Genomic DNA, 12159 nt, shown 5'->3' on the forward strand with positions numbered 1-12159 from the left:
TTCTAAAATTAAGTGGGTGCGGCTTATATACTGGTGCACTCCATAGTCCGGAAAATACGGTAATTAATTCCCAAAATAAATCTTGCATTAATGCAACAACGTCAATTTTGTACATGTTAGGATGTACTGTGCTGTAAAATAAATCTGAAACTTAGATGTCCTCACCAATGTGGTACAAGCCGATCCAGTCGGTGGCGTCCACTTCCTCCTTGATGTCCCATGAGATGATGAGGTGGCCATGGCCCAGCGCAAGCTGGTACGTCGAAGCTGTTAGCGAGGAGCGGCTGTCTGATGTCACAAGGTCTGTGTCACTGTTGGCCCGCTGTAGCCCCACGGCTGCCATTTCCGTCTGGCCCGGTGACACGGAGGGAGGAGATTCGATGGAACCATGCGATGAAAGGCCTCTGAGGTTGTCTGGGCCAATCGTGTACGGGCGTCCGTACGGGTTACGACGCCGCACCGCCATCAAGTGTTCCCGGGCGCTACTGTTGGCTCCTGGTGAGGATGGCGGGGGGGAAGATGAAGAGGAGGCGGCGGCAGCTGTTGCCATGGCTACCACTGCATCAGAAGGCGGGAGTACAGGGGGAGAGAAGCGAGGAGAAGAAGAGGGACGCTGCTGATGAGGGTGAGGATGGCGGCAGTGATGATGGAGGTAGTGAGGAGAAGGAGCAGATGATTTGGTGCGGGGGCGGAGGACTGCTGTTGCAAGGGAGGGCCGAATGGTGGCGAGTGGATAAGAAAGTTATAAAAATAGATAAAACAGATGAAAATAGAGACGGGATCGTGGAATGGGAAGTTCTGTCCAAGGCACTTCTTTCAGTTCAGGATGGGGTTGACGCACATTTCTTTGGCGTCTACACTTAAGAACATTCCACGTCCTTAATCACAGCAGGCTTGTCAAGCGACGTCACTAAGCGCTCCTCCTAGCAGGCTTCTGACCGTCTTGACAATGAAGGGTGGCCTCGCACATGAGTAGAGAGAAGGGGTCAGTGGAGACCATCAGTCGCCACTTCAGAGGGGTAAGATGTGGTGGGACGATGCACACCTGAAAGAGAGAAGAGAAGGAACGATAATGAGTGTCTTACACCTCATCACTTTTTCACTTACAGTGTGGCCTCCTTTGACTTTACTCACTGTCAAATAAATAATACATCCCTGCTATTCGCAGGCGTTTTCGTTCCAAGAACTCACGTGAAAAAATGTGAATAATAAAAATCCTTAAAAAACCTACTTTGGATACTCTGTCTAAACTCAGGGATCACTCACTTGCAGACTGTGCTTCAGACAGTCTGTTAATTATTCAAGTAATTTAAGTTTTGATAGAGAACTTCTATTTGGACCGCCACAGCTTTAGAGACTTTACGGTACTGGTTGATCAGATCAGGAAATACACTGACCAATTGCATGCGAGTTCAACTACCGTATTTTTCGGACTATAAGTGGCTCCGGAGTATAAGTCGCACCGGCCGAAAATACATAATAAAGAAGGGGAAAAACATAGATAAGTCGCACTGGAGTATAAGTCGCATTTTTTGGAGAAATTTATTTGATAAAACCCAACACCAAGAATAGACATTTGAAAGGCAATTTAAAATAAATAAAGGATAGTGAACAACAGGCTGAATAAGTGTACGTTATATGACGCATAAATAACCAACTGAGAACGTGCCTGGTATGTTAACATAACATATTATGGTAAGAGTCATTCAAATAACTATAACATATAGAACATGCTATACGTTTACCAAACTATCTGTCACTCCTAATCGCTAAATCCCATGAAATCTTATACGTCTAGTCTCTTACATGAATGAGTTAAATAATATTATTTGATATTTTACGGTAATGTGTTAATAATTTCACACATAAGTTGCTCCTGAGTATAAGTCGCACCCCCGGCCAAACTATGAAAAAACTTGCGACTTATAGTCCGAAAAATACGGTATCCCACGTGGCACTACTCAGCCAACCAAATCTGTGCATTCCAGGTAGTAAACATGGCAACTCCGTATGCAGAGAGAGACGAAAGAGAACCGCAGTGCAGGACATGGAAGAACGAGTCAAATCCATAGAAATAAAATAGAAAAGAGCGAGACGTACGTAGAGGGAGAACAGAGACGAGCGAGCATTGGAGGGGAAAGAAGAGTCCCACTTGCTACTTCTGCCCTCTTTCGCCCTGACCACCAGCCAGGGGCCGAGGTGGTGCAAGAGTAGTGCGAAGAATAGTGCTCTCAACCCAAAATGTATACATTCATTTGCTGTTTATTCATTCTTTCCTCTAGAGGCACAAAACTAGTTTATTTGATGTTCAGTTCGTTCTGTCTCGGGTTGGGGACCTTCACATGAGGAAAAGTTATGTATCTGGACATATTTGAATTCCAGTTAAATATCACTGGTCTAAACCTTATAATATGTCTCGCACACTTATATAACACATTTTAAATTAGGCTTTCACATTGCAAAGCAATTACTGGTATACAGTACACAGTACTGTATCATATCAACAGAGCCAAACTAAGAGTTCTTTGCCGGAACTTATGTCTTTGTGGTTTAAAGTATGTATCAAAAGCAGTCTTTGTTTCAGAAAATGTGCCTTTTGAGCCTGGCAGATTAGCGAAAATTATTTGCGCTGGCGTTCTTCTGCAGTGTAGTAATGTAGTTCTTCTTACTGCATCTGAGCTCTTCACTGATCCACTGGCGATCTCAAAAATGTTGTAAATGGGTTATACTTGTATCGCGCTTTTCTACCTTCAAGGTACTCAAAGCGCTTTGACACTATTTCCACATTCACACACACATTCACACACACATTCACACACTGATGGCGGGAGCTGCCATGCAAGGCCCTAACCACGGCCCATCAGGAGCAAGGGTGAAGTGTCTTGCTCAAGGACACAACGGTTGTGACAAGGATGGCGGACACTGGGGATTGAACCAGGAACCCTCAAGTTGCTGGCACGGCTGCTCTACCAACCAATACCCCATCCAAAGTTTATATTCCACTTAAATGTCTATAGCTTTTATGTTTAATTAAAGTGCTCGGTGGTGATAACTGTGGCATAGCACACTCAAAGCGAGGTACTTGCGGCAGCTTGAGCGCTAGCGTTTTCCATCCTGTAGCTTTAGCTTGGCAAATTCGCCAAATAGCTTCAGACGGCTAACAAGTCCTCTTCAAACTTTTTTTTTTCATCGCCTCCTCACCATCGCAAATGTTGTGCTGTCCAATAAAGAAGCTTGTGTGTCGTTTACTTCTTTTACTGTCAACTTTGTCCTCATGCTGCATCACTGCTTCTGAGTTAATGTACCTTTCACCTCCTGTGATACTGCAGCATGTCTGATGTTTGTGCAGGTATCAGCATACCATGCATGTTTGATGATACAGTCGTGGTCAAAAGTTTACATGCACTTGTAAAGAACATAATGTCATGCACTGTAAAAACTGAAATCTAAGTAAGATTAAATATTTCAAATAAGGGTGATATTTGCTTATTTTCTGTCTGATAAGATCATTCTTCTCACTAAGCAGATTTTATGTTAGAGTGTTTTACTTGTTTTAAGGGTTTTGGTCCTAAATGATCTCAGTAAGATATTACAGCTTGTTGCTGAGATGTTATGACCTATATTGAGTAAAACATGCTTGAAACTAGAATATCAAGTGTTGCAAAGCTGTGTCATCAACACTCACAAGTATAAAACTACTTTTTTAAAGTAATAATTTCTTATTTCAAGCATGAAAAAAAAAAATCATGACTTTGACACAATTGTGTCTCATAATTAAAACAGATGACAGCCAAATGGACTTTGCTGTTTTATTTTCAATGAAACAATAGAAAACACGTACTCATATAGTAGTACAGTTGGCACAGTACAGTAAACTGACAGTTCATATTTAAACATTTGACATGTGACATTTCTAACAATTTTGAACAGAAAAGGTTCATGCACATACAGATAAATTCTTCAAAATTACAATTAAAACAATTTTGGCCGGGGGTTGGGCTGTATATATGCGCACTAATTGACTGAAAGAGCACACACTTGGCGCGATGATGTCACGTTGTCGATGGAAAAATGCATTTTTAAACCATATGATTTGCCTGAGCGGCTAGGAGAGCCCGAGAGTAACAAGCGGTTGCCATGTTGCCTTTCCATTAAGAACAATAAATTAGTTTTTAGTATAATTTTGCTGGTTTCAAGAAATGTAATGCCGAGCGCATATCATTATGTCAAGAAAATGGCATTTACTTAATTTAAGAATATTTTTCAACATATTGAGAAAAAAGGTGTCATGTTTTTTTTTCTACCAAGAAAAGTGCACTTGTTATTAGTGAGAATATACTTATTTTAAGGTATTTTTGGGTTCATTGAGGTTAGCTAATTTTACTTGTTTTGGAAAGTCTTGACAAGCCAAATTTTCTTGTTCTATTGGCAGATAATTTTGCTTATGTCAAATAAAATACCCCTAATTTTGGTGGGTTTTTTTCTTGTTTTTGAACACTGACTTTTTGCAGCGTGGCTGTCTTGAGTTTCCAAAAATGTCTACAAGTCTTATTTTTTTGTGATAGAGTGATTGGAGCACATACTTGTTTGTCACAAAAAACATTCATGAAGTTTGGTTCTTTTATGAATTTATTATGGGTCTACTGAAAATGTGACCAAATCTGCTGGGTCAAAAGTATACATACAGCAATGTTAATATTTGGTTACATGTCCCTTGGCAAGTTTCACTGCAATAAGGTGCTTTTGGTAGCCATCCACAAGCTTCTGGTTGAGTTTTTGACCACTCCTCTTGACAAAATTGGTGCAGTTCAGCTAAATTTGTTGGTTTTCTGACATGGACTTGTTTCTTCAGCATTGTCCACACGTTTAAGTCGGGACTTTGGGAAGGCAATTCTAAAAACTTAATTCTAGCCTGATTTAGCCATTCCTTTACCACTTTTGACATGTGCTTGGGGTCATTGTCTTGTTGGAAAACCCAACTGCGCCCAAGACCCAACCTCTGGGCTGATGATTTTAGGTTGTCCTGAAGAATTTTGGAGGTAATCCTCCTTTTTCATTGTCACATTTACTCTCTGTAAGCACCAGTTCCATTGGCAGCAAAACAGGCCCAGAGCATAATACTACCACCACCATGCTTGACAGTAGGCCTGGTGTTCCTGGGATTAAAGGCCTAATTTTTTCTCCTCCAAACCTATTGCTGGGTATTGTGTCCAAACAGCTCAATTTTTGTTTCATCTGACCACAGAACTTTCCTCGAGAAGGTTTTATCTTTGTCCATGTGATGATGGGCCGTGTCCGCCAGTTAGAGCAGAGTAATGTCGTAACTTTAGATGTTGCGGACACATCTGCTAGCGTTAGCTGTAGCGAGCTAACTAGCCCAGCTTGTAGCAGTCCTAAGCGGCCTACAAGCTACGGTGTACCGGTTGAGACGCATAATAGATTTAGCTCTTTAGCTAGTCCTACACCCCAGTCTACCGGGCACCACACCTTAGTTATAGGGGACTCCATCACCCGAAACATAAAGCTTAGCAAACCAGCCACAATAAAGTGTATCCCCGGGGCCAGAGCACCTGACATTGAAGCTAATCTTAGGGAGCTAACTCGCAACAGGCCTAGTAAACACGTACGACAGGCTAATCGCACCACTAATTATGCGAATATAGTTGTACACGTTGGCTCCAATGACACTAGAATGAGACAGTCAGAGATTACAAAGAGAAACATAGCCAGGACTTGTGATCTCGCCAGAAAGATGTCCAGGCATCGAGTAATTGTCTCTGGCCCCCTGCCTGCGAGAGGCAATGATGAGAGATATAGCAGATTAGTCTCGCTTAACAAGTGGTTGGCTAGCTACTGTAGGACGCAGGGACTAACGTTTATTGATAACTGGCCCTCTTTCTGGGGCAAACCAGGCTTGCTGATGAGAGACGGCCTTCACCCTAACCAGGAAGGCGCCATCATCCTGTCTAGAAACATAGACTACTATTTAAGTCTCACTTGACTGACTACACTAGAGCAAGCCCGGTCACAGGCAATTACAATGTCTGTTAGTCCGGGTGAGGAGTCAGTTAAGCTAGAACTAGCCAGCGCCAGGCTGGATAATCCATGTACGCATAGCAATTCTCTTAGAATAATACACAATTCACATAATGTTTTTTCTGTTGTGTCTGTGTCAGAGGTGGACATGCATTCTACTGAGGTGGCAAATTATGATATGTCCAGTCTATTGCAGCACCAAGCAAACAATCGGAAAATTCCCGTCATATCAATTCCTAGATATGGTCGAAACTATTTAAAGTGCACTACGCATAATAAACGCAACATTGTTAATATTGCCACTACGGATAATCTTAACAAAAACTCGTCAAAACAGCCCAATACCTATAATATGGGCTTTTTAAACATAAGATCATTGTCTCCCAAGGCGTTATTGGTTAATGAGGTCATTAGAGACAACAATCTTAACGTCATTGGTCTTAGCGAAACCTGGCTCAAACCGGACGAATTTTTTGCGCTCAATGAGGCATCTCCTCCTAACTATACGAATGCGCATGTTGCCCGCCCTCTTAAAAGGGGAGGGGGTGTCGCACTAATATACAATGAAAATTTCAACCTTACCCCTAACCTAAATAATAAATATAAATCGTTTGAGGTGCTTACTATGAGGTCTGTCACACCGCTACCTCTCGACCTGGCTGTTATCTACCGCCCCCCTGGGCCCTATTCGGACTTTATCAGTGAATTCTCAGAGTTCGTTGCTGATCTAGTGACGCACGCCGACAATATAATCATAATGGGGGACTTTAATATCCATATGAATACCCCATCGGACCCTCAGTGCGTGGCGCTCCAAACCATAATTGATAGCTGTGGTCTTACACAAATAATACATGAACCCACGCATCGCAACGGTAATACAATAGATCTAGTGCTTGTCAGGGGTGTCACCACCTCCAAAGTTATGATACTTCCATATACTAAAGTAATGTCCGATCATTACCTTATAAAATTTGAAGTTTTGACTCTTTGTCAACAAGCTAATAATAATAATAACTGCTATAGCGGCCGCAACATTAATGCTGCCACAACGATGACTCTTGCTGACCTACTGCCTTCGGTAATAGCACCATTCCCAAATTATGTCGGCTCTATTGATAAACTCACTAACAACTTTGACGATGCCTTGCGCGAAATTATTGATAGTATAGCACCGCTAAAGCAAAAAAGGGCCCCTAAAAGGCGCACTCCATGGTTTACAGAAGAAATTAGAGCTCATAAATTATCATGTAGAAAACTGGAACGCAAATGGCGCGCGACTAAACTTGAGGTTTTCCATCAAGCATGGAGTGATAGTTTAATAACTTATAAACGGATGCTTACCTTAGCTAAAGCTAAATACTACTCAAATCTCATCCGCCTCAACAAAAACGATCCTAAATTTCTGTTTAGTACAGTAGCATCGCTAACCCAACAAGGGACTCCTCCCAGTAGCTCCACCCACTCGGCAGATGATTTTATGAATTTCTTTAATAAGAAAATTGAACTCATTAGAAAGGAGATTAAAGACAACGCATCCCAGCTACAACTGGGCTCTATTAACACAAATACGACTGTATATACGACGGACACTGCCCTCCAAAATAGTCTCTCTATTTTTGATGAAATAACATTAGAGGAATTATTACAGCGTGTAAGTGGGATAAAACAAACAACATGTTTACTTGACCCACTTCCTGGGAAACTTATCAAGGAACTGTTTGTATTATTAGGTCCATCAGTGTTAAATATTATAAACTTATCACTTTCCTCCGGCACTGTTCCCCTAGCATTCAAAAAAGCGGTTATTCATCCTCTGCTCAAAAGACCTAACCTCGATCCTGACCTCATGGTAAACTACCGACCGGTCTCCCACCTTCCGTTTATTTCCAAAATTCTCGAAAAAACTGTTGCACAGCAGCTAAATGAACACTTAGTGACTAACAATCTCTGTGAACCTTTTCAATCCGGTTTCAGGGCAAATCACTCTACGGAGACAGCCCTCGCAAAAATGACTAATGATCTATTGCTAACGATGGATTCTGATGCGTCATCTATGTTGCTGCTTCTTGATCTTAGCGCCGCTTTCGATACCGTCGATCATAATATTTTATTAGAGCGTATCAAAACACGTATTGGTATGTCAGACTTAGCCTTGTCTTGGTTTAACTCTTATCTTACTGACAGGATGCAGTGCGTCTCCCATAACAATGTGACCTCGGACTATGTCAAGGTAACGTGCGGAGTTCCCCAGGGTTCGGTTCTTGGCCCTGCACTCTTTAGTATTTACATGCTGCCGCTGGGTGACATCATACGCAAGTACGGTGTTAGCTTTCACTGTTATGCTGATGACACTCAACTCTACATGCCCCTAAAGCTGACCAACACGCCGGACTGTAGTCAGCTGGAGGCGTGTCTTAATGAAATTAAACAATGGATGTCCGCTAACTTTTTGCAACTCAACGCTAAGAAAACGGAAATGCTGATTATCGGTCCTGCTAGACACCAACATCTATTTAATAATACCACCTTAACATTTGACAACCAAACAATTAAACAAGGAGACTCGGTAAAGAATCTGGGTATTATCTTCGACCCAACTCTCTCGTTTGAGTCACACATTAAGAGTGTTACTAAAACGGCCTTCTTTCATCTCCGTAATATCGCTAAAATTCGTTCCATCTTGTCCACTAGCGACGCTGAGATCATTATTCATGCGTTCGTTACGTCTCGTCTCGATTACTGTAACGTATTATTTTCGGGCCTCCCTATGTCTAGCATTAAAAGATTACAGTTGGTACAAAATGCGGCTGCAAGGCTTTTGACAAAAACAAGAAAGTTTGATCATATTACGCCTATACTGGCTCACTTGCACTGGCTTCCTGTGCACTTAAGATGCGACTTTAAGGTTTTACTACTTACGTATAAAATATTACACGGTTTAGCTCCAGCCTATCTCGCCGATTGTATTGTACCATATGTCCCGACAAGAAATCTGCGTTCAAAGAACTCCGGCTTATTAGTGATTCCCAGAGCCAAAAAAAAGTCTGCGGGCTATAGAGCGTTTTCTATTCGGGCTCCAGTACTCTGGAATGCCCTCCCGGTAACAGTTAGAGATGCTACCTCAGTAGAAGCATTTAAGTCCCATCTTAAAACTCATTTGTATAATCTAGCCTTTAAATAGACCCCCCCTTTTTTAGACCAGTTGATCTGCCGTTTCTTTTCTTCTCTCCTCTTCTCCCCTGTCCCTTGCGAGGGGGAGTTGCATAGGTCCGGTGGCCATGGATGAAGTGCTGGCTGTCCAGAGCCGGGACCCCGGGTGGACCACTAGCCTGTGCATCGGTTGGGGACATCTCTGCGCTGCTGACCCGTCTCCGCTCGGGATGGTTTCCTGTTGGCCCCGCTGTGGACTGGACTCCCGCTGATGTGTTGGATCCACTGTGGACTGGACTTTCACAATGTTATGTCAGACCCACTCGACATCCGTTGCTTTCGGTCTCCCCTAGAGGGGGGGGGTTACCCACATATGCGGTCCTCTCCAAGGTTTCTCATAGTCATTCACCGACGTCCCACTGGGGTGAGTTTTTCCTTGCCCGTATGTGGGCTCTGTACCGAGGATGTCGTTGTGGCTTGTACAGCCCTTTGAGACACTTGTGATTTAGGGCTATATAAATAAACATTGATTGATTGATTGATTGATCATGACAGGTCAAATGGGAATCGTTAAAGACTGGATACAATTGTCAGCCATTTTAATTTTCAGGTCCCATTTAGCTTTTTTGTGTAATGTTCAAATTTATTTTGTCTTAAGAATGTGTCGCGAGACAATAAAAAAACAAGCTGAGGGCCGCAAATGGCCCCGCACATTGGACACCACTGGTCTATGTGTATGTTACGGTTATGTGAATAACATGCAGATATTTTTGGACAGGAAGAAAGTGTACTTTGTTGTCATATCAACACCCCATGTTTGAGTGGGGAATATAGAATTTCACAACTGTTGCTGTTTGTGTGTCTAAATGAAAAGCACACTTGGCTTCTACAATGTTTACATTCAGTGGCCATCGCTTTGTTTATGTTCTGTTAGCATCTGTAAAGAAGTTGAGTTATATGTGCTTGGTCTGTGGATGCACACACAAAAACAAACAAACCTAGCAGTACAGTAACAGTAAGTTTGTCCATTGCTCAGAATGATTACGTGCAGGGTAGGTGCCAATCATGTGGTTAATCAACTATCAAAATGTATTTTTATTTTTGATCGATTGATTGATGTTAGAATGTTAGATAAGAACGCGTCTTTCCCTATTCTGTGCTTTCTAGAAAGTTAAAAACTGCTGGCACGAGGCGGCTAACAATGCAGCTAATTGAAATGTATCTATAACCGCAATAAAACCAATAAAAAAAAATCTCCAAAAACCACCAACGACGTTCTACAAACATGCTGTAAGTATGTCTGTATCGTTGTAGGCACATTCATGATAACATGGAATATTTACAGTAATCTGTGGAATTTTGAAGTTGAACAACGTCTCTGCTTGGTGGCACAACCTTCTACTATACAGGTGAGAGGCATGATTTATAATCTAAAATGAAATCTTAAAAGTGGACACAGCGGCATTAGAAGCAGCTCCAGTAGCAAGCATTTGGCCTTTAACAGGAACTTCAAAAGGAACTTTCCTATTTACCCGGGTAAATACAGCACCCCCCTGTGTTTCCACCAAAAACTACATGGGTAGATTTAGGCTAAGTTCACACTGCAGGGTTGGATGTCCAATTCACATTTTTTTGTTGAATCCGATCTTTTTATGTAGTCGTTTACAAAAAAATGCAATGTCTAATGTGAACGCAATGTGACTTGCATGCAGACATGATGTCACACGTGCATGGCTTTAATTCGAGTCGGTCACCTACCTACGTTCCATTCTAGAGGCTAACCTTTCCTGTTGTTGTAACTTATGGGTTATATAGTTCATGTGTAATGATCATTCCTAATTTGCATGTTTGATTTAATTGCTGAAAAATTGATCTATTAATATTTACAGCTAAAAGGAGTTAAAAGGGAATTGATTTGAATTATACATGTATTTGATATTGATTATTTGAGAAACACTGACATTGAATTGAGTTGTTTCTATATGCTTGCATGTTCGAAATAAACTCAAACTCAACTCAACTCAATAGCCTAACAAAGGGTAAACTAAAAGACTACATGTTCCACAATGCATTGCGGCAAACCGGATGTTAAAAAGACCGGGAGCAGGTGCATTGTGGTTGTTGAGATGAGAATTACGAGCCTACGGGTGATGAATGAATGACAGATAACAACATATAAGGATCGTTTTGTACCGTTTGTATCCCCATTATTTTCTTATATAAAGTTCAATCAATCAATGTTTATTTATATAGCCCTAAATCACAAGTGTCTCAAAGGGCTGTACAAGCCACAACGACATCCTCGGTACAGAGCCCACATACGGGCAAGGAAAAACTCACCCCAGTGGGACGTCGGTGAATGACTATGAGAAACCTTGGAGAGGACCGCATATGTGGGTAACCCCCCCCCTCTAGGGGAGACCGAAAGCAACGGATGTCGAGTGGGTCTGACATAACATTGTGAAAGTCCAGTCCACAGTGGATCCAACACATCAGCGGGAGTCCAGTCCACAGCGGGGCCAACAGGAAACCATCCCGAGCGGAGACGGGTCAGCAGCGCAGAGATGTCCCCAACCGATGCACAGGCTAGTGGTCCACCCGGGGTCCCGACTCTGGACAGCCAGCACTTCATCCATGGCCACCGGACCTATGCAACTCCCCCTCGCAAGGGACAGGGGAGAAGAGGAGAGAAGAAAAGAAACGGCAGATCAACTGGTCTAAAAAAGGGGGGGTCTATTTAAAGGCTAGATTATACAAATGAGTTTTAAAGGCCTACTGAAATGAATTTTTTTTATTTAAACGGGGATAGCAGATCTATTCTATGTGTCATACTTGATCATTTCGCGATATTGCCATATTTTTGCTGAAAGGATTTAGTATAGAACAACGACGATAAAGATTGCAACTTTTGGTATCTGATAAAAAAAAGGCTTGCACCTACCGGAAGTAGCGTGACGTAGTCAGTTGAAC

General features: G+C 42.2%; 1 protein-coding gene across 5 annotated transcripts in view; it reads right to left on the minus strand.

Annotated features, from left to right (window-relative positions):
• Nucleotides 1-12159, minus strand: part of hecw2b (HECT, C2 and WW domain containing E3 ubiquitin protein ligase 2b) — a 114436-nt gene that overhangs the window by 64192 nt on the left and 38085 nt on the right. For all 5 annotated transcript variants that reach the window (XM_062054055.1, XM_062054056.1, XM_062054052.1 and 2 more), the window contains one exon: nt 166-1045. In XM_062054055.1, coding sequence (XP_061910039.1) covers nt 166-550 — 385 coding nt within the window. In that variant the 5' untranslated portion in view covers nt 551-1045. The remainder of the gene's footprint in view (nt 1-165; nt 1046-12159) is intronic.

Source organism: Entelurus aequoreus, linkage group LG07, assembly GCF_033978785.1.
Source record: "Entelurus aequoreus isolate RoL-2023_Sb linkage group LG07, RoL_Eaeq_v1.1, whole genome shotgun sequence".
In the NCBI taxonomy this organism is placed as follows: Eukaryota; Metazoa; Chordata; class Actinopteri; order Syngnathiformes; family Syngnathidae; genus Entelurus; species Entelurus aequoreus.